General features: G+C 41.4%; 1 protein-coding gene across 7 annotated transcripts in view; it reads left to right on the top strand.

Moving 5' to 3' along the window:
- ARHGAP26 (Rho GTPase activating protein 26) overlaps positions 1 to 22,581 on the top strand; it is a 399,917-nt gene that overhangs the window by 230,833 nt on the left and 146,503 nt on the right. For all 7 annotated transcript variants that reach the window (XM_033095952.1, XM_033095957.1, XM_033095958.1 and 4 more), the window contains 4 exons: positions 2,371 to 2,445; positions 15,809 to 15,896; positions 17,781 to 17,839; positions 19,372 to 19,477. In XM_033095952.1, coding sequence (XP_032951843.1) covers positions 2,371 to 2,445; positions 15,809 to 15,896; positions 17,781 to 17,839; positions 19,372 to 19,477 — 328 coding nt within the window. The remainder of the gene's footprint in view (positions 1 to 2,370; positions 2,446 to 15,808; positions 15,897 to 17,780; positions 17,840 to 19,371; positions 19,478 to 22,581) is intronic.

The raw sequence follows: 22,581 nt of genomic DNA on the forward strand, positions 1-22,581 counted from the left end.
AGCAGGACTTTGGGATAAGGGAAGCTGGTTCATCCCAGTGGTCTCCATCCCCTCTTCCAAGGTTGCCACAAAGGCAGCTCCTCAGTTCTGACAGTTTGGAGCTTTGAGTGCGCTCAGCCCTGAGAACTCTAACTCTTTCCATTGCATTTGATTTGAACCATTGTCAAAGATGTGAATGTTATTTAGTCCACAGCCTCTCAACCCATCAGCCCTTTTTATTTGTTTGAAAGAAGTTCTATCTTTTAAAACAGGGTCCATAACTCTTACTAGTTGAGCAATATAAGCATCTTTATAAAGGCTATAAAGCATCAAGTAGAAGAGGAGAGAGACAAACAAAACAAAACAAAAACTAACTTTATCAGCCTCTACTCCTGTGTAGCCAGTCAAAAAGTACTCTTTCCAAGGTACTTATTTTAATGTGTACTAATATTAATACTTTTTAAACGTCTGCCTATGTCTGCTGTACCTTCCTTCAATAAAGAGTTAAGTGGTTGCTTTGCTTCTTCCTCTGAAAATGATGTTTTAACTTCTAAGAAAGTTTTCATTTAGCACACAGAGGACATAAGGACAGTGTGAGCTAAATGCCATTTTAACAAACACATGAAGGGAGTAGCTATTTCCCTACTGCAGTACACATATGTACACACGTATTTGTGGTGACTAGAGGTGAACAGACCTCCCCTGCTCTGGGGGCTTCATTAATCATTGTCCAATGGGAGCTGAGATTGTGTCAAGTTCCAGGAAAGCACAAGGAGGAAAGAATGAGACACACTTCGGAAAGGGCAAGCCCTTGTAGCCATCACATTACTGAATGATGGCTCTGCCACCGAGTAACTGGGGCCCATCCCTTAGTCTGTGACCAGGGTCCCCTAGCCCGTGAACCAAGCCGGATGACGGACGTTCCTTTGCAGGTCTGTTGTAGCGGTAAAATCCCGTCACTCCAGACCACTTCCTTTTTATTCATCGGTGCCATTCCTATGTAGGTCTCGTAGAAGACACTGCAGAATCAGCCTTTCCCCACATTGCTTCCAGGAAACTTGAGTTTGGTCCCAAAGTAGTGGCTCTGATGGAGTGTGACTCAGTTTTATTCATTCTGTCATGTATCACACACTGATGTAGGTGTCGGGGTATAATGGTGAGGAAGACGTAATTGCTGTCCTTAGAGCTTCCATTGTGCTTGTGAGGAGGAAGACAGACAAGAAACCAAATAAGAAAGATAACTGCAGATGTTATTCGCTGCTATGAAGAAAACAGGGAAAGGTTCTGGTCAGTGGTGTTGGTCAGGGGGCCTGTTAGATTGAAGAGATTGCATTTCAGGTGAGACCAGAACATGAAAAGATCTGGGAGAGGTGTGTTCCAGGGGGAGGAAATCCTGTGCAAAGGCCGTGATGGGGGGGCCTGGGCCTGATGTGTTGGCGTCACAGGAAGCCAGGGTGGCTGGAGCAGAGGCAGGTGGTCGGTGATGCGGTCAGAGGGAGGCCTGGCCCAGGCGTGCAGGGCCTTGTGGTAAGTTTTGTTTGTGGTCTAAATGCAATTGGAAGCCACTGGGAGGTTTTGAGAAAAGAGCTCCTTTGAACTGATGTACACTTGGGGAAGTGTGCTTTGGCTCCTGCTTGGAGAACGGACATCAGGGGAATAAGATAGGAAGCAGGAGGTATCAGATGTGATACGCCGAGGGCTAACAGGAGCAACATCGTTTCTTATCCCTTTGTCTGAATTGTCCCTTTTTGTAAATGAGACAGTGGTGATCTAATCCTTGCACTTAAAATGAACAAAGCACTGGCTAGATTAGTGGTTGGTTCTTTGTTTGGGTGTTTGAAGGTAAACCCCTCCTAGTCCAGTTGTACATTTCCTTGGGTTGAAGGAAGGTGGTCCTTCTTCTTCCTTACAACCAATATAAACCTTACAAATGAATGGCTTTTCTCATTTCTCAGTCTTGGCTAACAGCCTCCAAAATAAAAGTGAAAATAGATTGTGATGTATTTACTTTTATCTGTAATACAAATTTTTTTGTCACGTCATTTTTGGCTTTTTAAATTAAAAACTGGGTAAGTATGACCTATTTGAAAGTATATATTTGGTATCTTTCAAAGCTCTTCAGGTGCTGCCTTTGGCAAGAGAGGAGGAAGTTTTCTTTCCCCTCTGATGCCTGAACTAACACGAGGGCTGAAGTGTGCAGCACGTCCATGAAATCCTAGACAGCTGTACCAAATCCCACTCGTTTGCTAAGAGCAGAGCTGAGTGACAGGGGACTTTAATTAGAGCGGCTTTTAGAAGGACCGAGAAAATGAAAACAGTGCCTTTGCCTGGATTGGCCTGACTTGTGTTTTGACATGCCGCTAATTAAATCATCACTGTTTCTCTTCTCAGGGATCAATGAGCAAGGGCTCTACCGAATCGTGGGTGTCAATTCCAGGGTGCAGAAGTTGCTGAGTGTCCTGATGGGTGAGTGCATCGGTGGCTTTGCCAGGCAGGCCCTAGGGGACATGTAGAGGGCACCTGTGAAAAGTCCCCAGGTCTGGAAATAGGAACAGCGCCTTGGACAGGAATCAGGGTGTTCCAAGAGATAACTCCCAGAAATAAGCTGCCTCACTCACCCGTGGTCATGGCTGCAGGAATTACTGGCAAAGGTACTGAGAGGGGCTGGACAAAGCAAAAAATGGCAGGTCCAAGGCACCACACCCTTTATGCTTGTAGATTCGGCCACTGCCGGTCCCCGTGGCAGGCGCTGGGTCGCTCATGTGACCACCACACCCTGCTCTGTCTTTAATAGCTTCTGACTCCCTCTGTCCCCTTTGGAGACTGGCATGTAGTCCGGCACGCCCTGAGGCAAATGCCTGAGGAAGGGCATCCTTCTAGCCTCCAGAGGACCTCAGACCTCATGCTCCCCGTTACAGAGCAGTTGTCACGTGGCTCCCAGATAAAATGTATGTAAGCAGATAATTCTTCTGATTCTCTTTGCTTCTGTAATTCGAGCAGCAGACCATCCTTTGCAGCTGGTTGATGTAAATACAGAACTATCTCTAAATGTGCAGTGTTCGAATCAAAAACCCATGAGCCAATGAGCCAAATTTGCCTAGGCTGCAGATTTCCTGTATTTTTAGACATGAGTGCAGCCAGCCTCGGTGAGTCACATGGATCTAAATGGCGAACAGATCAGATTTCACAGATCAGTGGTTGTTATTCATCCCCATGGAAGCCCAGCCGTGCACTCGGAGAGATAGACTGTGGCTCAGGGTCCCTGCTCAGTGCTCTCGGCAGGGACACTCCTCCTCCTGCTAGTATTTGTAATTTCGTTTCCCATCCCAGTGTCTGAAAACAGTTTTCATATGTAAAGAAATCTCTTTCCTTATGTTGATAAGAACAACTCTGTCACTTTTTGAGAGACCTACTTGCCTCTTATTGGCAGAACTATTGCATTGCTAGTCACTGTGGGATCCTCTGTTTGAAACTGTGATTATTTGTACGGTACTCTTGCATTGAGAATCTGCTCTTTGGTTCAGACTTGAGCTATGGTTAGTTCTTTAACAATTAACCTTTTGATTTTAAGATAATTAGAAGTTCCCATGCAGTTATAAGAAATAACACAGAGAAATCCTGAGTGCCTTGACCCACTTTCCTGCTGTAGTGACACCTTTCTGGGTGTCGGTGCAATGTGCCAACCTGGGTGTTGACACTGTCAGGATGCAGAACAGTGCCACCACTGCCAGCATCCCCTGTGAGCCATCCTTCTGTGGCTGCACCCGTCTGTCTCACCTCTCACCGCATCTCCGTGCTTAACCCCTGGCAACCACTACTCTGTTCTTCATTTCTGTAATTGTGTCATTTCAAGATTGTTCTATAAATAGAATCATCCAGTATGTAACCTTTTGGGACTGGCGTTTTTTTCCCCAGTTAACATAATTTCTTTGAGATTTATTCAAGTTGTTGTGTGTATCAATAGTTTGTTCTTTTTATTGCTGCGTAATATTCCATTAAATAAATGTACCACCGTTTAACCATTCACCCAATGAAGGGACATCTGGGTTGTCTCCAGTCTGGGGAAATTACAAATAAAGCTGCTATAAACATTCATGTGTAAGTTTGTATATGAATGTTAATTTGTTTCTGTGGGATAAATGCCCAGGAATGCAATGGCTGGGTTGTATATTGGAAGGGTTAGTTTTTGAAAAATTCTAATGTAGGGAGCAATTAAGAGTCTGACAGGTATCAATCCTCAGTCTTTCATTTCTGATCAGAGCTACAGACATTTGTGGAGCATATACTCTCTGAAACAGATTGTTAGGTGTTAGAAATGATACTTGAGAGTTATTTCTTGTCTCCACTGTGTCTGGTAGCGTGCATATGAACGCTGTAATGTAAAATGGGATGCTGGTTCCTAAGATGAGCTGGTTCTAGAAAACTGAGCAATGAAGGAGAGAACAGAAGAGGAATTCAGAATCAGGAAGTATTCTGAGCAGTGGCGTGGGGTCAGAAGTCAGCGTCTGTGGTGCCCATAGCAGAGAGTATTGATTTTATTTTTCTTCTTCCTCTTATTAATAATATTTGAAAGTAGTTGAGTCTGGGACAGGAGCTGAAAAGCGGAGATGACCCCGTTTGTTGAGGAACTTGAATATTATGCTAAGGAGTTTGGGTTTTTTCCTCTGTAGGAAGTAAGATGCTATTAAAACTTGCTAAGTAGTGGAGTTGGGCATGTTAGGACTCTTACCCACAAAAGTGTCAAGAAGACAATTCACAATAGTTTAAAGGAAAAAGAAAAGGCATTTAATTGCTTACCTAACTGCTAAGTTGAAGATGGCGGAAGGGTCTGGTTTCTCCAGTGACATCTTTACGTTTGTTGGAGCCTGTCCCACTCCTTTCCTCTGGCTTCTCATTATCTGTGACCTCTGCTTGTCTTAGTATTGGCTGCATTCTTCATGGGAATGTCCCAGATAGTCCCGCCTCAGTAGTCCTTGGAGCTTGCATCAGCAAGAAGAGAGTATCTTTCTTGACATTCTGGCAGAAGGTCCCAAGGTGGCCTTTGATCAGTAAAGGGCCCTTCACACGACTCATTTCACAATCTCAGGCCAGTCACATGACCTCCAGCAGACGGATCCCTATGGCCTGCACCCTGGGCCTGTCGCTGGTGATCCTGTGTCACCTCTGTGAGGATGGTGGAGGGATAGGGGGTGTGTGTGTGGGGGGGGGGGGTTGGGGGGGTTTGTCCATAGAACCCTGTGAACTGAGCAAGACTAATAACAGAATGCTGGAGGAGTGGTTTCCTGAAAAATGGCTGCTGGGTGATAGATAGCAAAAGTATGTCCAACACAGGTGTAACTAGATCAGATGCTAATCTGAGGAAGGTGACGCTGGCAGCGCTGTGGAGCACGTCTTGGATCATGGGAATGGAAAGACATGGGGGAGGAAGGCAGTTGCAGCAGACTGGGTCAAGCATACCCGAAGGCTGCACCACATAGCAGCTCTGAGGTCAGGAACAAGGAGCGGGCTCAAAACGATTGGAGAGAGAGAGTCAACAGGACTTTGTAACAGCTGGACATAGGGGAGTAGAAGCGGCAGAGAGATTTCAAAGATGACAGACTTTTTTATGAGAGGTGACGCTGAGGAAATGAAATAGGACATTTTAGATGGGTTTGGTAACCTACAAGGGAAGCACCTTAGCTCAGCTGTGCTAAGCAAAAAGTAGTATGAAAGGATCTTGTTTTTATCACTTCTCTTAGTGGCCCTCAAATAAAATATTTGTCCTGTTTTCTTCCTCAGTTTTCCTTGGGGCAGAAAATAATCATGAACATCTGAGCAGTGTCACAAAAAGCTAATAACTAGCAGCTGAAAGTCACAAGGCCAGCTGCCTTTTGCCAGGGGGACATTACAGATAGACTAACATCCAAAGTGAGAAATGACCACAGTGCAAGATCTAGTCAACAGTGGAGAATGGGGTCCCTGATTCTCATTACCGGTTAGGTTACACAGTGCAGATCTCGGGATGGAGGCATCCGCCATGAAGTTAGGGACTCCTGACCTGAAGGCAGAGCCCTGTGTCCCCTCCCCTTTGTGAACCTGCGCTGCACTTCCATCAGTTCTGGGTACCGGCACTAGAGTGGGTTGGCCAAGACTATAAACTAAATATGGCTCCTATACCCCCAGGCCGAGTGTAAATCATTCATTCACTGTTCCTTTGTTCTATCTTCATTAGATGCCCTTTTACGTGCCGGGCACTGTATTAGATTGGGATTATTTGTCAGAGTCTCTCTAAAGTGGAATAGTGTGTTTTTATTATTGTAAGTGTGGGTTAGAATGAAGTAAAACCAGAAACTTCCTTTGGTCACTTTGTACACCTGATACACTTGGGGGGCGTTAGGTGGAAAGAGGAAGGTGACAGCCAGTGTTTTGAGAAAGTCTTTTTACCAGTTAGCATTCCTTAAGAAAGCTTGTCGGGATTTCTCATAGCAAACATGGTGGAACCTTGTGCTAGTGTCACGCCAAGAGCTGCCCTAGACCCCTTCCTCCTCGCAACAGCCGTCATTAATCTTTGAAGGGCGTAAAGGACTCAGGAAGACCTGCAGGTTCCTAGAAATAGAGAGTCTCGCGTGTGTGGACTTTTGGGTTAAGTTAAGTGGAGATGAACCTTTCCAAATTGTAGCTCAACATTGTAAAAATATAAATCAGTTATATGCTTGTTCGGTCCATACGTGTCTTTCTTCCAGCATATATTTTAAATAATGTTTTTCTGATTAAAAGTTATAAGTGGTCATAGCACTTTGGAGAAATACAAAAAGTGGAAAGAAGAAAATAAGTCTAACAGGCCAGAGATAATCTTAATTGACCATTTTATCATATCTCTATCACGTTTTAAATATAATATTCCATAATCTAACATAATACTGTAAAAAATGTGTATAAAAGTGGAATCACACTGTGAATATGTACTGCTTTTTAATAGTTCTTTTTTTTTTTTAATGTAATAGCATAAAGTATCTAAATTTCTCCTGGAGTGTGATTTCTTTTGGCTACATTTTGGTAGATGTACTGTAACTTTTTAATCGGTCCCCTTTTCTCAGCTATGCAGACTGATTGCAATTCTTTATCACTCCAGGAGGTACTCAGGTGAATTGGCAGGATAGCACAGGTTAAAAGCATGCATTTTGGAGTTAGACAAGTTGCAGTTCCACTGCTTATCCGTTTGGCTTGACACAAGTTACTTAAACCCGTCTAGTCTGCTCTCTCATCATCTGTAATAATGGTCCCGCCTTTGTAACAGTGTGAGGATGAAACGAAAAGATGCATGTGGATTGCTGAGTCCAGAGTATTGACATGTTAGTCAATAAATGTTAGCTGTTGTTATTTTTAATTTTTATATTCATATTTCGTTACTTCCTTAGGGTTTATTGTAAGATGTTGAATTGTTGGGTCAAGGTATGGACATGTTTTCAAGGTCCTTAGTTGATGTCCCCAAATTTGCTGTTGGCAAAGTCTCAGAAGAGTGTCCTATATATCACATCCTAGCCATCTCTGACTTTTTTGCATATAAATTATAAATATATTTTTAAATGTATCTTGTTTTTATTTAACTTTGCATTTCTGTAAATCTGGGTGAGTTGGACATTTTTCCTGTATTTCTTGCTGATTTATATTTCTCCTTTCGTGAATTGCCTATTTGTGTCCTTCGCTTATTTTTCTGTCGGTTTTAGTCATTTTTGAATTGTAAGACCTTTTTAGATATGGAGGCTGTGTTTTTTTCCCCAGATTATCATTTATCTTGAACTTTATTTGTGGTACTTTTGTTTTTGTTTTGTCTTATGAATATGTTAAATTTTTATTAAGTTCAATCTTTTATGAATTCAGTCTTTTTTCTACATGGATTATGCCTTAAAAGATCTTCCTCGTTCCAGGATTACAAAACCTTTTTGTTTTCCCTAAAATCCATCGGGAATTTATTCATGCAAAATGTGAATTAACTCTCCATTTCCTCAAATACTTACCCGATTGATCAGTAACCGTATAATGAGAAAATTTCCCCCTTTCCACTACTTTTCAATATTACCATATAGTCATATATTTGCATGTGTTGGGATCCAAGGAAAGAGTTTTTGCATATATTTTTTTCTAGAGAAAAACAAACTTTTGTTTGTTTGTTATTATGTAATTCTCAATTGTAAAAAAATAAATTATCATTTCCCACCATTTTAATGTTTGTTTTTCTCCTAATCCTTTGCATTTTAGCAAAAATTCTCAAACTTGTTCCCCATATCTGTGTCATTCATTTAAATTTCTTTTGGGTTGATTTTTTTTTCCTGTTTGCTGTTTATAATGCAAATTTTAATTTTGTAATTGAATTTTCAGTGTTTTTTGTTTTTGTTTTTGTTTTTGTTTTTAAGATTTTATTGGGGAAGGGGAACAGGACTTTTATTGGGGAACAGTGTGTACTTCCAGGACTTTTTCCAAGTCAAGTTGTTGTCCTTTCAACCTTAGTTGTGGAGGGTGCCGTTCAGATTCAAGTTGTTGTCCTTTCAGTCTTAGTTGTGGAGGGCGCAGCTCAGCTCCAGGTCCAGTTGCCGTTGCTAGTTGCAGGGGGCACAGCCCACCATCCCTTGCGGGAGTCAAACCGGCAATCTTGTGGTTGAGAGGACGCGCTCCAACCAACTGAGCCATCCAGGAGCTCAGCGGCAGCTCAACTCAAGGTGCCGTGTTCAATCTTAGTTGCAGGGGGTGGAACCCACCATCCCTTGCGGGACTCGAGGAATTGAACTGGCAACCTTGTGGTTGAGAGCCCACTGGCCCCTGTGGGAATCGAACCGGCAGCCTTTGGAGTTAGGAGCACGGAGCTCTTAACCGCCTGAGCCACCGGCCCGGCCCAATTTTCAGTGTTTTTAATAACTGGTTATTTAGCTGTTTTCTACCTTTCAGATATCACCTTTATTGTTTCAGTCTGTTTCTCTTTTTATTTGATGTCTTATTCCACAGTATCCATATTTTTCTGAATTTTATTTAGAGTACAGACACGTGCTTTCTGGAATTTTTTTTAGAGTGCTTTTGTCTCCAGATTTTGTACCAACAAGTTATTTTATCATCTTTTTTATTTTCTGTTTGATCGAACCCAAACACAGAGAAGTTTATAAGTCTTAACAGTTAATTCACAGTGGACAGACTGTCCGTGTTTTGCTACCATTTTCCTGAATGCTGTGAGAAGTATCCTCTCATATGACATTGAGAGATATATGAATCCGTCCACCTTTCTGGCATTCTTAAATCTTTTCGTTTAGTGTAGACTTACACACCTGAATAGATTTCTCCTGGTTCTGTTACTTGGTCACGGTTCTGGGAGAAGTGGAGCTTATTCCTGGCTAATCTGAAGTGTTCTGAAGTTCTTCCCTTGTCATTCTCATGTTTATTCTAGGACTTTCCCCCTTCTGAAATTCATTTCCTCTTGATATAAAAGGACATCCCTCCCCTTCTGTCCCCAGTCTAATTTCACTGCCTGGACTGTAATCTCAGGATAATTCTGTCCACTCCAGGAAGCAGCTCCCCTGCTGGGGTAGGGTGGGGGCTATGCAGCGTGGCATCTCTCCCTGGAGTGGCCTGGGCTGTACTTTCAGCTGTGCGTTGGGCCATGGTCTAGCTCATTGTTCTCTCAAATGGGTTTTCCTCAGTCCTGCACTTGAGCTTTGCCTGGTAGATATTCCTCTGGTGACAGGCAGAATATTGACTGTGAGCCTAACTTTCTGTGCTGTTGAAACCTTGTGTCCCTTTTTTTGTATGTCTATTATTAGGTTGGTGCAAAAGTAATTGTGGTTTAAAAGGTTAAAAAATAATTGCGAAAACCGCAATTACTTTTGTACCAACTTAAAAGTATTTCACCTTGATAGCAAATTCGGTGTTGTTATATTTTTCTCATTTTATTCTGTAACTTTTCCCCTTTTTTTTAAATTAATATTTAAACCCAGGGTGGTGCTACAGAGAACACATGGAAGGTATTAAATTGCAGTGCTTTAAAGCACTAAATTGCAGTAGCAGGCCTCATCCACTGATCTCTGAGTTAGCCAGGAGTTATCCCTCCTTACAACTCTGGGACCTCGAATGTCCGCAGTCCTTTTTTCTGTGCCCTTTACTCCCACACCCTTTCACAGAGTGGCATAAACAAAAGCACGTAAGGACTTCTTTTAGAAGAAATCCTAAAGTACTAGACAGTCTTCATAACAACTGCTGAGACTCGAAGGCTTGCCTTGTAATGAGTGGGAACAGCCCCCGAGTTTGAAGACTGTAGCCTTCCAGAAGCAGCAGCGCCGTGCAAAGAGTGAACTTCCGATTTTACCCACCTGTACAGGGAAGCAGACAAATGATGACCAGGACGGGAAGATAGCAGATTGTTTGGATGGGGATTGACCCTTCTGGGAGCTAGTAAATTCACTACCAACGACAATCCTCAGCTCCCAGGGGATGGAGACCTCAGATGGAGACTTATCTCTGCTCCTCCTACCGTCACCTCTGCTTGGGGAGGTTTCAAGCGGGTTCTCCTAAGACAGGGACTTGAGACAGAGGTTTTGGGTCTCAGAACAGAAGTGGCTGTAGGTACTTTGGATTCTTGGACACTAGATATAGGAAATGATTAAAGTTTTTAAGATGTACGACTTTTATAACGAGAAAATAATTTGCTAGAGTAAACAAATTTGCTTCTCACGTTGCTAAGTATTAAATCTAGTCTTGAAAGAATTACCTGTAGGATAAATGAAAAGAAGTCTAGTTTACATAGAGGATAGTATACTTATATAAACTTCTTCAAAGATGTAGTGGAGATGGAGAATGTGAAAGGCTCAGGAGATCCTAGAAAAAGACAGAAAATAAAATACAGCCATGTAAATTCAGGAAAGCAAGACCATATGGTATTTCCTAAGGAGTGACATAGATCAATGGAACAGACAAGAGGAACCAGAAATAGGACCCACACACATTTGGTCAATTGATATTTGGTAAAGGTGTCAAGTACAATGGGGAAAAGACAGTCATTTCAACCAGTGGTTCAAGTACAATTGGATCCATATGGGAAAAAAATGAATTCAACCTTTAAACTATATACAAAAATTGACTAGAAATGGATCATATTCCTAACCCTAAGAGCTAAAACTATAAAACTTCTAGAAGAAAACATAGGAGAAAATCTTTGTGACTTTGGTTTTAAAAAGATTTCTTAGAGGAAACACAAAAGCAGGAACCATTGGAATAATTGATAAACTGAACTTATTCCAAATAAAAAACTTATGCTCCTTAAAAGATTTTAAGAAAAAAAGAAAAGATAAACTACAGATCAGGAGAAAATATTGGGAAACTATGTCTGATACATTATTTGTATCCAGAATATATTAAAAACAACTCTTGCAACTCAGTAATAAGAGCACAACAACCCAGTTTTTAAAATGGACAAAAGATTTGAGCAAACAGTTCACCAAAAAAAATGTGCAAATGGCCAAAAAGCACATGAAGAGATGGCCAACATTATTAGTCATTAAGGAAAAGCAAATTTAAAAAGCGAGTTATTTCTGCATGCCTACTAAATAGCTAAAATTTCAAAATTCAACACCATATCGTGTGTTGATGAAGATGTGAAGCAGCCCTCACATTGCTTAGTGGGAATGCAAAACAGCCCAACTGTTTTGGAGAGCAATTTGGCAGTCTCTGGTAAACATACTCACTGTATGATCCACTCTTAACATATTTTCCCAGTTCCACTGGTAGATGTTCACCCAAGAGATGAAAATGTCGTCCATATAAAGACCTGTATTTGGATATTTTATAGCAGCTTTATTCATAACAGTCCAAAATTGGAAACAATCTAAATGCCCATCAGCTAGTGCATTGATAAACAAATTGTGGCATACCCATAAAATTGAAGACTACTCAGTAATAAAAGGATTGAACTACTGGTCATACAACAACTTGAACAGATTTCCAAAGTACTATGTATGTGTATATAAAAGTGGTTGCTGGGGACTGGGGGTGGAGGGAGGGGATTGACTATAAAGGGGCACAGACTAATTTTGGAGGTGATGGAAATGACTTGTATCTTGATTACGGTGATGGTTACATGATTATTTACATTTGTCCATAATCATGGAGCTGTACACTTAAAAAAGGGTGAATATACCTCAGTAACCTTGACTTTAAACACAAGACATGATCCTCCTCATTAAAAAACACAAAACAGTCGGATAACCTTTTTTTAAACCTATCAGATTGGCTAAAATCAAAGTGTTAGATTATATAATGTCAAAGGTTTGGGGAAAGGATGACTCTCATACTTAAATATAATGATACAGGAGTTAAGCAATATATTTCAAAATAAAAAATGTACATACTTTTTGACCCCAAAATTCTTTTGGGATTCTTTTGGGATTTTTTTTTCCTACAGGTAAGACGTGTAAAAATATTATTGTTTATTATAGCAAAACCAGGAAACGACCTTAGTTTCCATGAATGGGACATTTAGCTATGGTGCAGTAAAGCCCTGTGAAGTAGATATATTTGTGTGCTGAGATGGAACAATTTCTGAAGATATTGTTAAATGAAAATAGCAATGTACAGAATGACATATGTAGCGTGCTTCTTTTTGTACAATACGGTTTTTACAAAGCTGTATGTATTCATATTTTACTTGTTTATGCTTGTGCTATGAGAGAGAGCATACACACACGAAACTGATATTAGCAGTTGCCTCTAGCATAGGAAAGGCTTGCCTTTTAATGTAGATCTGTTTGTTTTGCTGGAATATGTTTTTACCATGTGCATGTATTACCTCCTCAGTTAAGGAAAAAAACATTTTTAATTTGCATACATTATTATAATATTATTAGGAAATTTAGCAGTTCATAGGAGACTTTCCTCATCCTTTCCTCCGCAAGGTCCTTAGTGTTTTTGTCAACAACAGCAATGGACTAGATGAATTTTGGGACCAATCCATTGTGACAATGCTAAGAGCTCCTCCCCTTGTAACCACTGCTTCTGGTTTGTCTCCTGTGTTTCCAGATTCATATGGGAGTAGGTTGAGGAAGACAGCCACTCATTTAGCTTTACCCACATGAGGCCTTTTTGTTTGTTGGACTGCTCCTCTAACTTCAGTCAATTTTACTAAGCACTGCAATGGTCAGGTGACATGATGGGGAGAAAAGGACTGAGCTCTGAAGAAAAGTTTGCATCACGTCTCTGCATCTTGTTCAGACACTACCAGGAAGATTCTGTTAGTGAGGGAGGGGAGCATCGGTAGGGAGGTGTGGACACCGGCAGCACTTTCTGAAAATGGGGCAGTTTGGTAGGCTGTCTTCAATTTAGTTTGGATATTAAATGGACATGCTCAAGTTATGAGCCTTGCTTCATCACTGCTATAAAAAGCCTTTTAGCCTGGCTGTAACTGACTCTCTTCTCTGTAATGTTGTACAATATTCCTATGGTTAGAGAGCCTGAGTAAGTGGAAGCTAATCATTAGTTTGCTAAATGTGGTTCATGGAACAGTTCACAACTCCCAGACCTGCCAACTGCTGCTTGTTTAGTGTCATGTTCACTCTTCTTGGGCAGAAGTTGGTTTGTTCAGAAAAATGTACAGTAACATTTGTCTTGCATCCAGGAGCCATGCAGTATGGCAGCTCTCCATGTGTCTTGGTCATAGCGAGGCCAAGTAAAGTTTTTTGGTACTTATACTTCCGCAGGAAGAAACCATTAAGAGGAGTGTGAGATAACAAAGCAAGAAAAGAATTCAAGCTGCAGAGGTTTTGGATATTTGGAAAAATCACACTTTGTTCACTTTTCAGAAATTTGCTATGGAGTTTACCATTCTGTGGACCTAGAAATGAAATCATGTTCTTTAGGTTCTTCCTTGTTTGTTTCATGTGACATTATTGCCCAGAGTCACCTGCGCATACATAGAGGTGCTCCCGTTAGGAGCCAAACATTTTATGAGCTGGGGCTTTCCTCTCTGATCTCCCAATAGATGTCAGGGGAACCTACCGAGAGCAGTACGGACCAGCTGGATTTGGGCCCTCACCTGGGGATTAGAGCCTAAATCTTTAAGCCACTCATGACTATTTGGCCTTCTCTTACTGGAATGAAAGTGGGTTCTTTCCCAGTATACAGAAAATGTATCATGCCCACCTGTGACTCATTCCCCTTTCCAGCTGGAAGGTTGTTGGCCCTGCAGGAGGAACTCTTAGAGACTGTTTAGAAAGAGACAGTGGCTGTCTCTGTTTATCTGCTGTGTCATTTAGATCTCTTTGGATTATACAAAACAGAAAACCTGACCTCAACTGGCTTAAGGAAAAGGGGCATTTATTGGCTCACATAATTAAAAAGGCATGCCGACATACAAGGGCTCAAATCATGTCATCAAGACCCACTTTTTCTGCTGCTTTCGTCTCTGGCTTTGTTGTCGGACTTATTCTGAGGCTCTCTGTGGTGGCACCTCGAGTAGTTACAAAAGCTTCCAGGTGCAAGCCCAGCAGGAAACAGCAAGTATCCTTTCCTCTTATCTCCTAGAAAAGTCATGACGTTCACTCTGACCCAGCTGGCTTTGGTCTTGGGCCATCCTTGAACCAGTCACAGGGTCCAGGGAGATGCTGTGCGTGATTGGTCTGTCTTGAATCTCATTCCCCACAAGTGGAAGGGCAGAGCCTCAGTTGAGCATTTGGAGTAGGTGTGAAAAAAGGGCAGCTGCCTAACTGAAAATGCGGCGCTGTGCAGAAAGAAAAGGGGGGCAAATCACTAGTCTTTAGTTTGTAGAAGCTGGATTCTCCCTTCAATCCACTGAAAGACTCCACTTCCAATTGCCTTGCTGGCGGTAAGATGGGGGTCTGCTGGTTTGTGAAGCCCGTTATGTCATAGTCCCCAACCTCCGCTTCTTATTCACACCTGCGTGCAGCTCAGGAAGAATACAAGAATTATCTGTCTTTTTAAAAATAATACACACCTATTTAAAATACACACATTTGTTTAAAAGTCCACGCAAGAAGAAATAAAAGAAGAAGTGATCAGGAGCTGATACAATCATGGTGGTTCTCATCGCGCTTCTTGGCTTAAGGCAATTTAAAAATCTATATAAAGGTAATGGAATCAAGTCACAGTTTAGAAAACATGGAAAACATAGTACTATCACTCTAAGCCAACCACTATTTTAATTTTAGAGTACTTCCTTTCAGCTTTTCTTCATATGAGTTTCTCATAAACTTTTAAATCTTGATCTTTCTTTTTCTTTGCTCCATGATTTTATTATTACATGAAAATGTGGGTATTTTCCCTATTATTAGATAGCCATCATTCTCATGTGAAAACGACATCATACCCCATCAAGTAGACATACCACAATTAACTTAATCATTCTTCTATTATTGGACATTTAGATTGACTCTCTTAAAAATTTTTTTCTACTGTTATAAAGAATAGTGTGTGTTAAACATTTTGGGGGTATGTAACTTTTCTCATTTCCTATCTTATTTCCTGAAGAAAGATTGTACGAAGTGGGATTACCAGTTCAAAGGGTATAAACATTTTTATGACTCTTGATACATACTGCTTGATACATCCTTTTAAAACTGCTGCATTGATCTCTGCTGCCTCCAGCAGATTATGAGAGGATCAGTTTCACTGCATTCTTGCCAGCAATAGGTATTTGGATTTTAAAACACTTTCCTCATTTAATAGGCAAAAAATAGGTGTCATTTTTGTTTTAATTTGGATTTCTTTGGTTAGTAGTGAGGCTGAATGCATTTATTATGTATGCTTGTTTTTTAGCTGTATCTTCTGCTCTGCTTTACACGTTTCCTTTTCTCCGTTTTAGACCCCAAAACAGCTTCTGAAACAGAAGTGGATATCTGTGCGGAATGGGAGATCAAAACCATCACTAGTGCTCTGAAGACCTACCTAAGGTAGGGACTTTCCATTTGCAGAGTGCCAGCTTGTTATCAGGCAATCAGGAAGAAAGCAGTTTTATTTTCAGCCTCCAGAGAGCTGTGGGGTGGGTGTTTGAGATGTGAAAACAGCTTATGTGTGGGTGCAGTTAGCTCAGCTGGTCAATCTGATTGTAAATCATCTATAGTTGATGGGCTGCCATGGTGCCATGAGTGATTCAGGAAGCTTTCTGCTTTATAAGAAGCTACTGTGACAACTCGCCTTTCACAAAACCTAAACTATGGTAGTTTGAAATTCCTGAATACTCGATTAAGAAAACAAGGGATCACATATCCCCTTCTGATGCAAATGCACGATTACATACCCTATGTATTTTGTGAATAGAGGGGATTGCTCACATTGGTCCTTAAAAATGAGAACTTAATGGGACTCCTTTTTTACTCCTTCTGCTTAGAATGGAAGAGATCACTTTATGGAGAAGAGACTATTTTCTTGTAATGATACAGGCAATGTTATATCTGTTACCTCCCGACCCCTCTATCTGTTATTAAGGGAGTGCTGATTGACTAGCGCCCCTATCTCAGTTTCATGAGTAGATTGAAATTTATGCTAGACTTGGAGGGTAGGAATATTACAGTTTTTCGCTGTGGTTCTTACACAGGAAGGTAGGGGACCCAGCCTTAAAGAGGAGAACTATCATCATGAATGGCGTAAGCACTTGTACAGGTTTTTGTGAAGATACCCTTGACTCAAAAGCAAAGGAGGAAAGCCACAGAAAAGGAATAGGTGATGCTGGTTTATTGGCTATTGGGGGGATTGAAGGAAGGATCTTAAAGTCAAGAATAAGATGTAAGTGATGGCTAAGAGTTGACTTAAGAGCTCTGATGAGAATAGAGTAAAACCTGAGCCAAGAAAAATAGTCTGTTGAGAAGTTTATTATCTGGACTATCAGAAAAACCTCTGATATGTTTATAGTTTAACATACGCATTAAATATTTGTACCCCAAATATTACCATTGTAGTTTACAGAAAGCTGTATTGTAGAGGTTTGCATTTAGCACTTCCTTTTACATGTTGATATTGATTTACTAATAAACAATAAGTATAAAACATGTTTCATTAAATGTATTGGGGTAACCTAGGTTAATAACATTATATAAGTTTCAAGTGTATGATTCTGTAATATATCGTCTATATATTGCATTGTGTGCTCACCAGCAAAGTCTAGTCTCCCTCCGTCACCATATATTTAACCCCCTTTACCATCTTCAGCCTCCTCTCAGCCCCCTTCGCCTCTAGTAACCAACCACCCTTCTGTTGTCTGTGTCTATGAGTTTGTTTTTAAAACATGATTTTTAAAAATAGCAGGTAAAATTTGATTGTGTCCTGCCTGATGTTAGGGGTTCTAGCCCTTTGGCATTCTTGAGCAGCACTCCATAATGAATTCGCCACAAAAACACCTGCAAAAGTCTCTCCTAACACTTACAGATGAACTGATTCTAATAACAAGGTGCTGGGGAGACAAGAGCGCCTGCAGATATTTGCAAATGTTTAGTTAATTGCCTGTTATTCAGACATATCTTAAAATGCTCTTGTTGATGAGTGAGTCACTGACTGAAAATGAAATCTCTTGGTTTGTGCTAGACTTTTGCATTAGTACTTTTCCAGTTGTGACTACGAAACATAGTTGTATCCATTCCCTTAAAAAGGAGAATGAAAATTTCAGCGGAAATCTCGGAACCTTGAAAAGGGAAACTAAGTTGGTCTAAGCTGAGTTGCATTGTTTCCCTGTGATCTTTGTCTTTGAGAAATGTAATACAGTTTGGCAGTCTCTAGGCTGCTATTTTGAGAGAATATGATTGTTTTTATTAAGCTGACTAGTGTACATCCTTTTATTCCAGAATGCTTCCGGGACCACTCATGATGTACCAGTTTCAAAGAAGTTTCATCAAAGCAGCAAGTAAGTTTTCTTTTTGTCACAGTTTTGAGGAGGATGGAATAGATTTTTTTCTATTTCAAAGAACAGTCAGTATCCCAAAATAAATATTATCCAACCCTTCGTATTCCCCATGTTAACTACCCACATACACGCTCATGAGACCGACACAGAATCAAAACGAAACCACGTCAGGATTGCTACTAAGGGCCTTGTTGCTACCAGGTCGAATTTACTATAGAGGAGAGAAACTTCAGAAGTGTGTTTGTGGGGGTGGGGAGAGGAGAGAAAAGCAAGTTTGCCTTTCTAATTTTGGCTATTGGAGTTCTAACTCCTTGGGTTTTTCCCAGCCTTGAATAGCATTTTGCAGAATGAATCAAACTTTTCACGTTACCTAAACTGAGCACTGGAAGTGTTTTCCTCAGTGCAACACCATTTATATAACTTCCCAGTCTGCTTTCCCTCATGGCTTCCTTTTACAGCTTCTGATCGTTCTTAAGCTGTATCATCCAGGTCCCTAGCATCATATTACTGGTATTAAAATACAGAAGGATTAGGTGCAAGCGACCCTACGTATACCGGAATCTGTCTCCGGGGGGCAGGCCTCCTGTAAGGGCAGTGAGATATTCTCTCAGCTTCAAATCTGGTGTGAAACCCCACAGTGCTGCGATGCCAGTAGCCTGTGGCTCTTCCTGCATCCTTGAAGCCGGCAGAGTTTGTTTACCCTGGTAACCACTACTGGTCTAAGTTAGTAGCGACTAATGTTCTGATGGCCTTGTCTGCTCGTAGTTGTCCCCTTAAAACAGGGAGTAGAAAGACATGAAAGCAAGCTAGGAGTGAAGATAGTGTTTATTTGATTTTTTTCTCAGAGAATTTCCAAACCCATAGCAACCGTGCTCTAAGTAAACCCCACATCAGTCCTATAAATAGGTGTAGTGAGCACCATCATTCTATTGCCTAGACAAACGCAGTCACTTACCCAAGTTCAACCAAGCGAATGTGACAGGCCATGACGTAGGTGACAGGTTCGCAGAAAGATGTACATATTCGATGTGCCATTCCTTTCTTCTGCACCAGGCTGGCTATCACACGTGGTTTGAGAATAACTGGACATTTCCTTTGATTTCTTTGATGTTGCCCTGAGGCGTTGTTTTGACATTTGAGACCCTTGCAATGTTGTTCATGTACAATTTGTTTATAACTTGGTGAGTGCATCAAGTTCCTTCTTTCCTTGAAATGAAGCCCTCACTCTAGGGAGCCAGCTGCTCCCAAATTTGTTCCTGCTTTGAGCGTGCAGTTCACTGGCTCCGTTTCACCACGTCATCATTTTGGCTGGAATTTTTTGACGGCCATTTTTCTTTTTTTTTAATGAACTCTGTTACAGAAAGCACTTCAAGATCTAGTCATTCTAGTGATGAGTACACAGAACAGGATGTTAAACCTTTGAGAAATCCTCAGTCTGTTAGTGCCCAACCTTTGGTTTTTTTTTATTTTTGTCTTGTAAACTGATTTAGCTGTGACACTGATCAAATATTACTTCCCTCCTACCTTTGCAGAGCTGGAGAACCAGGAGTCTCGGGTCTCTGAAATCCACAGCCTTGTTCATCGGCTCCCAGAGAAAAATAGGCAGATGTTACAGCTGCTCATGAACCACTTGGCAAAGTAGGTTTAAGGCTGATTGCTGGCCCTTTTCTCACCTCCTAGAAAGTTCTTATCTTAGCACTAAAACTGGTCTCAGTTCTGCTTACGTTTGTGTCGATTGCCCTATTGCATCAGGTATGCTGGAGGCTGAGGAAAGAACTGTGTGAAATGTTAACTGCAGTGGCTAGCAGCAGCACATGCCAGATGGTCTTTGCAAAGTAGGCTGGGGAAGTGGCTGTGTGACCAGGCCGCTAGGCCGAGTTTTCGGGCGTGGAGAGGCGGTTGCTCTTGTGGTGATGAGCGGTAAGCAGGAGCCTAGGCAGGTGACCTCCCTGCTACCAGGTCACCAGGCAGAGTTTTCAGGAGTCCTGTGTTCTGGTGACGGTCAAGGGCAAACAGGAGTATGTTATGGGTTTACAGACCTTGGATTTGTCGTAAAGAGGCCTGGATTTTAGAGTTAACTGTTCTTAACAAGCCCCTTTACCAGCCCTGGACAAGCCATTGACCTCTCAATTCCTTAGTTTCTTCACCTGTCAAATATGGATAGTAGGCTCCTCTTTATCTACAATGTCACTGATTTTTAAAGTTACATGTAATAAAGCCTTTGAAGAAGTATAGAAGATAAAGGAATTGTATTTGACAAATGCCCGCTTGCCCTCTGAGGTAATCAGAGCATCCTGATTACCTGGAGGCTGGCGGTTGAATCAATTGCTAATGGCCAAGGATTTAATCATGACTATGTAACGAAGCCTCCATAAAAACCAAAGAACGTGGGGTTTGGGGAGCTTCCGGGTTGGTGAACACATGGAGATGCTGGCAGAGTGGCCACCGTGTAGAGGGCATGCAAACTCTTTACCCCTTCCCACACACCTGGCCCTGTGTATGTCTTTCATCTGGCTGTTTTGAGTTATATCCTTTTACTATATCACAGTGATCTAATAAATAACCTTTTTCTCTTGAGTTCTGTGAGCATTCTAGCAAATTAATAGAATCCAAGGAAGGTACTGTGGGAACTTCTGATACATAGCTAGTAAGTCAGAAGTACAGGTGACAACCTGGATTTGGGATTGGCATTCCACATTGGAGGGAATCATTGGCATCTACTCTGTGGCCAGTCGGTCAGAAGCGCAGGTAATCTGCGCTTGCATCTGTGTGTGTGTGTGTGTGTGTGTGTATTGGGGGGCAGTCTTGTAGGACCAGACCCTTAACCTGTGGAATCTGAAGCGATCTTCAGGGAGATAGTGTCAGAATTGAGTTGAATTCACGTATACCCTGCTGGTGTCCTGAGAATTGTTTGAGAATTGACGCTGCCCCCCACAGTAGAAATGGGTCCGGAAACCCCATTCATGAATGTTCAGAAAAATTAAAGCATAGCAGGGAACATGCAAGTTTGCAAGGAGAATGCCCCCAAAATGTCAAAGAATCCTGCTGAAATGTGTTTAAAATAATGGGAACTGAGCTTTAAAAAGTAACTCCAGATGCTCAGATGACGGTTTGCTGCCTGTTCCATACAACCCAGTCAGGCGTTTGTTAAACGGAAAAGCTGGTTTAGATCTTAGTTGCAAACTTTTGCACCCTTGCAGGGCCTGCCCCAAACAGAGGAAGTTCCAGGTACACACACACATGTACCCCGCCATCACTGGTAGGGAGGCTCATGAGTGCTTTATGGCCACTGGATGGTAAGGAGGCCTCCACGCCTGCTGGGAGCAGCTAGACGAGAAGGTTAGGGACCAGCTGAAAGCAGTCGGGCTCCTCAAGCTGCTCAGTGTGATGAGAACTTAATTGCACTGAGAGGGATGGAGAGTAAATGGGGATCCAGCAGAGCCAGTGCTGAATTTTCCCATTTTTTTTAATGCCCTGAGGATTGTTAGGAATCTTTAAAGAAAAAAGATTAAAAGAGAAAAACCAAAACCCTTAAGGTAGATCTGGAACAGCTGAGCCTGTTCATCTCCTGGTGGATGGTTCACTTTCTCTTTCTTGTTCCACTCTCTGCTCTCCCAACCCCATTAAGTTCAGTCCATCTTTATCCCTAACCCAAGGAATATGCAACTGGAATATGCAAGTTATAGTCATGAACTTGACTTTTTGCCTTCCAAGGAATTTAAACCAATTTTGTGGCTAGAGGTATTTTATATCATTTCTGGAGCATTATACGTTGTCTTTGATACTTAACATCATTGATTTTCTTTGGTTCTGTGAGGTTACATGACATTTCCTTGTTCATTTAACCATTAAGAAATCTACATATAGACACACTCTCATGCCTGTAATCTGAGACTGTCAGAGGCAATGTTAGAACACACAGACTCAAGTTCTCAGCATGCTGTCTTCTTGGTCTCTGGAGCCTCTAGATTTGAAATGTCTCAGAGGAGATGGGTATAAATGAGCACTGCTGGATCAGTAAGGAGCATTTATTTAGGTCTGAAAAAAATTCTTTGGCACCCAGAGGAGTTCTAAGATTCCACTTAAACTCTATATTCTCGTTTACAGCACTGTCCTATTTTAAAATCAAGCAGTAAGGGAAAGTTAACTTGGGACAAGGGGTTTGTCTGTTTCATTCCAGTTTTCTCAGGTTCAGACTTAACCTAGGATACGCCTGAGCTATTGTCCTCTGGTCCATTTACTTAATGGTCAGCTTCCTTCCGAAGTTTTGGTTTCAGGGCTGGTTCTGCTGGAAAACCCAGTGTTTACTTCTCTCATTACCTACTGTGTTTGCCCTGTTCATCACAGGCGTCTGGTTCAAAGGGACAACATTTTGTATTGTGTATTTTTTAAAGTACTCTTTTGAAACACTTTCCAAAATTGATTTCCTTTAGCTGTGGAGGGAAAGTTAAGACATTTTCGATTTAATCCCAAGTAGAAATGCATTCAGAGGGAAGGAACGTCTTAAGGGGAAAGGATAAAAACTTCAAACCTCCAAGCAAATATGATTACCAGGGTACATCCAAATCACAGAGCTCTTGGGTTTATTTCAGACCTCAGAGGGAACATGAAAATTATAGGCAACTATGCACATATTTTTGTTGTGCCAGCTCAAATCTACTATGATAATTAGATGTTTTCTCTTTGGGTCCTAGGATCTAGTATACAGTCTGGAGTCATGAGCATCAAAGCACAGTTAGGCT

Source organism: Rhinolophus ferrumequinum, chromosome 24 (assembly GCF_004115265.2).
Source record: "Rhinolophus ferrumequinum isolate MPI-CBG mRhiFer1 chromosome 24, mRhiFer1_v1.p, whole genome shotgun sequence".
NCBI lineage: Eukaryota > Metazoa > Chordata > Mammalia > Chiroptera > Rhinolophidae > Rhinolophus > Rhinolophus ferrumequinum.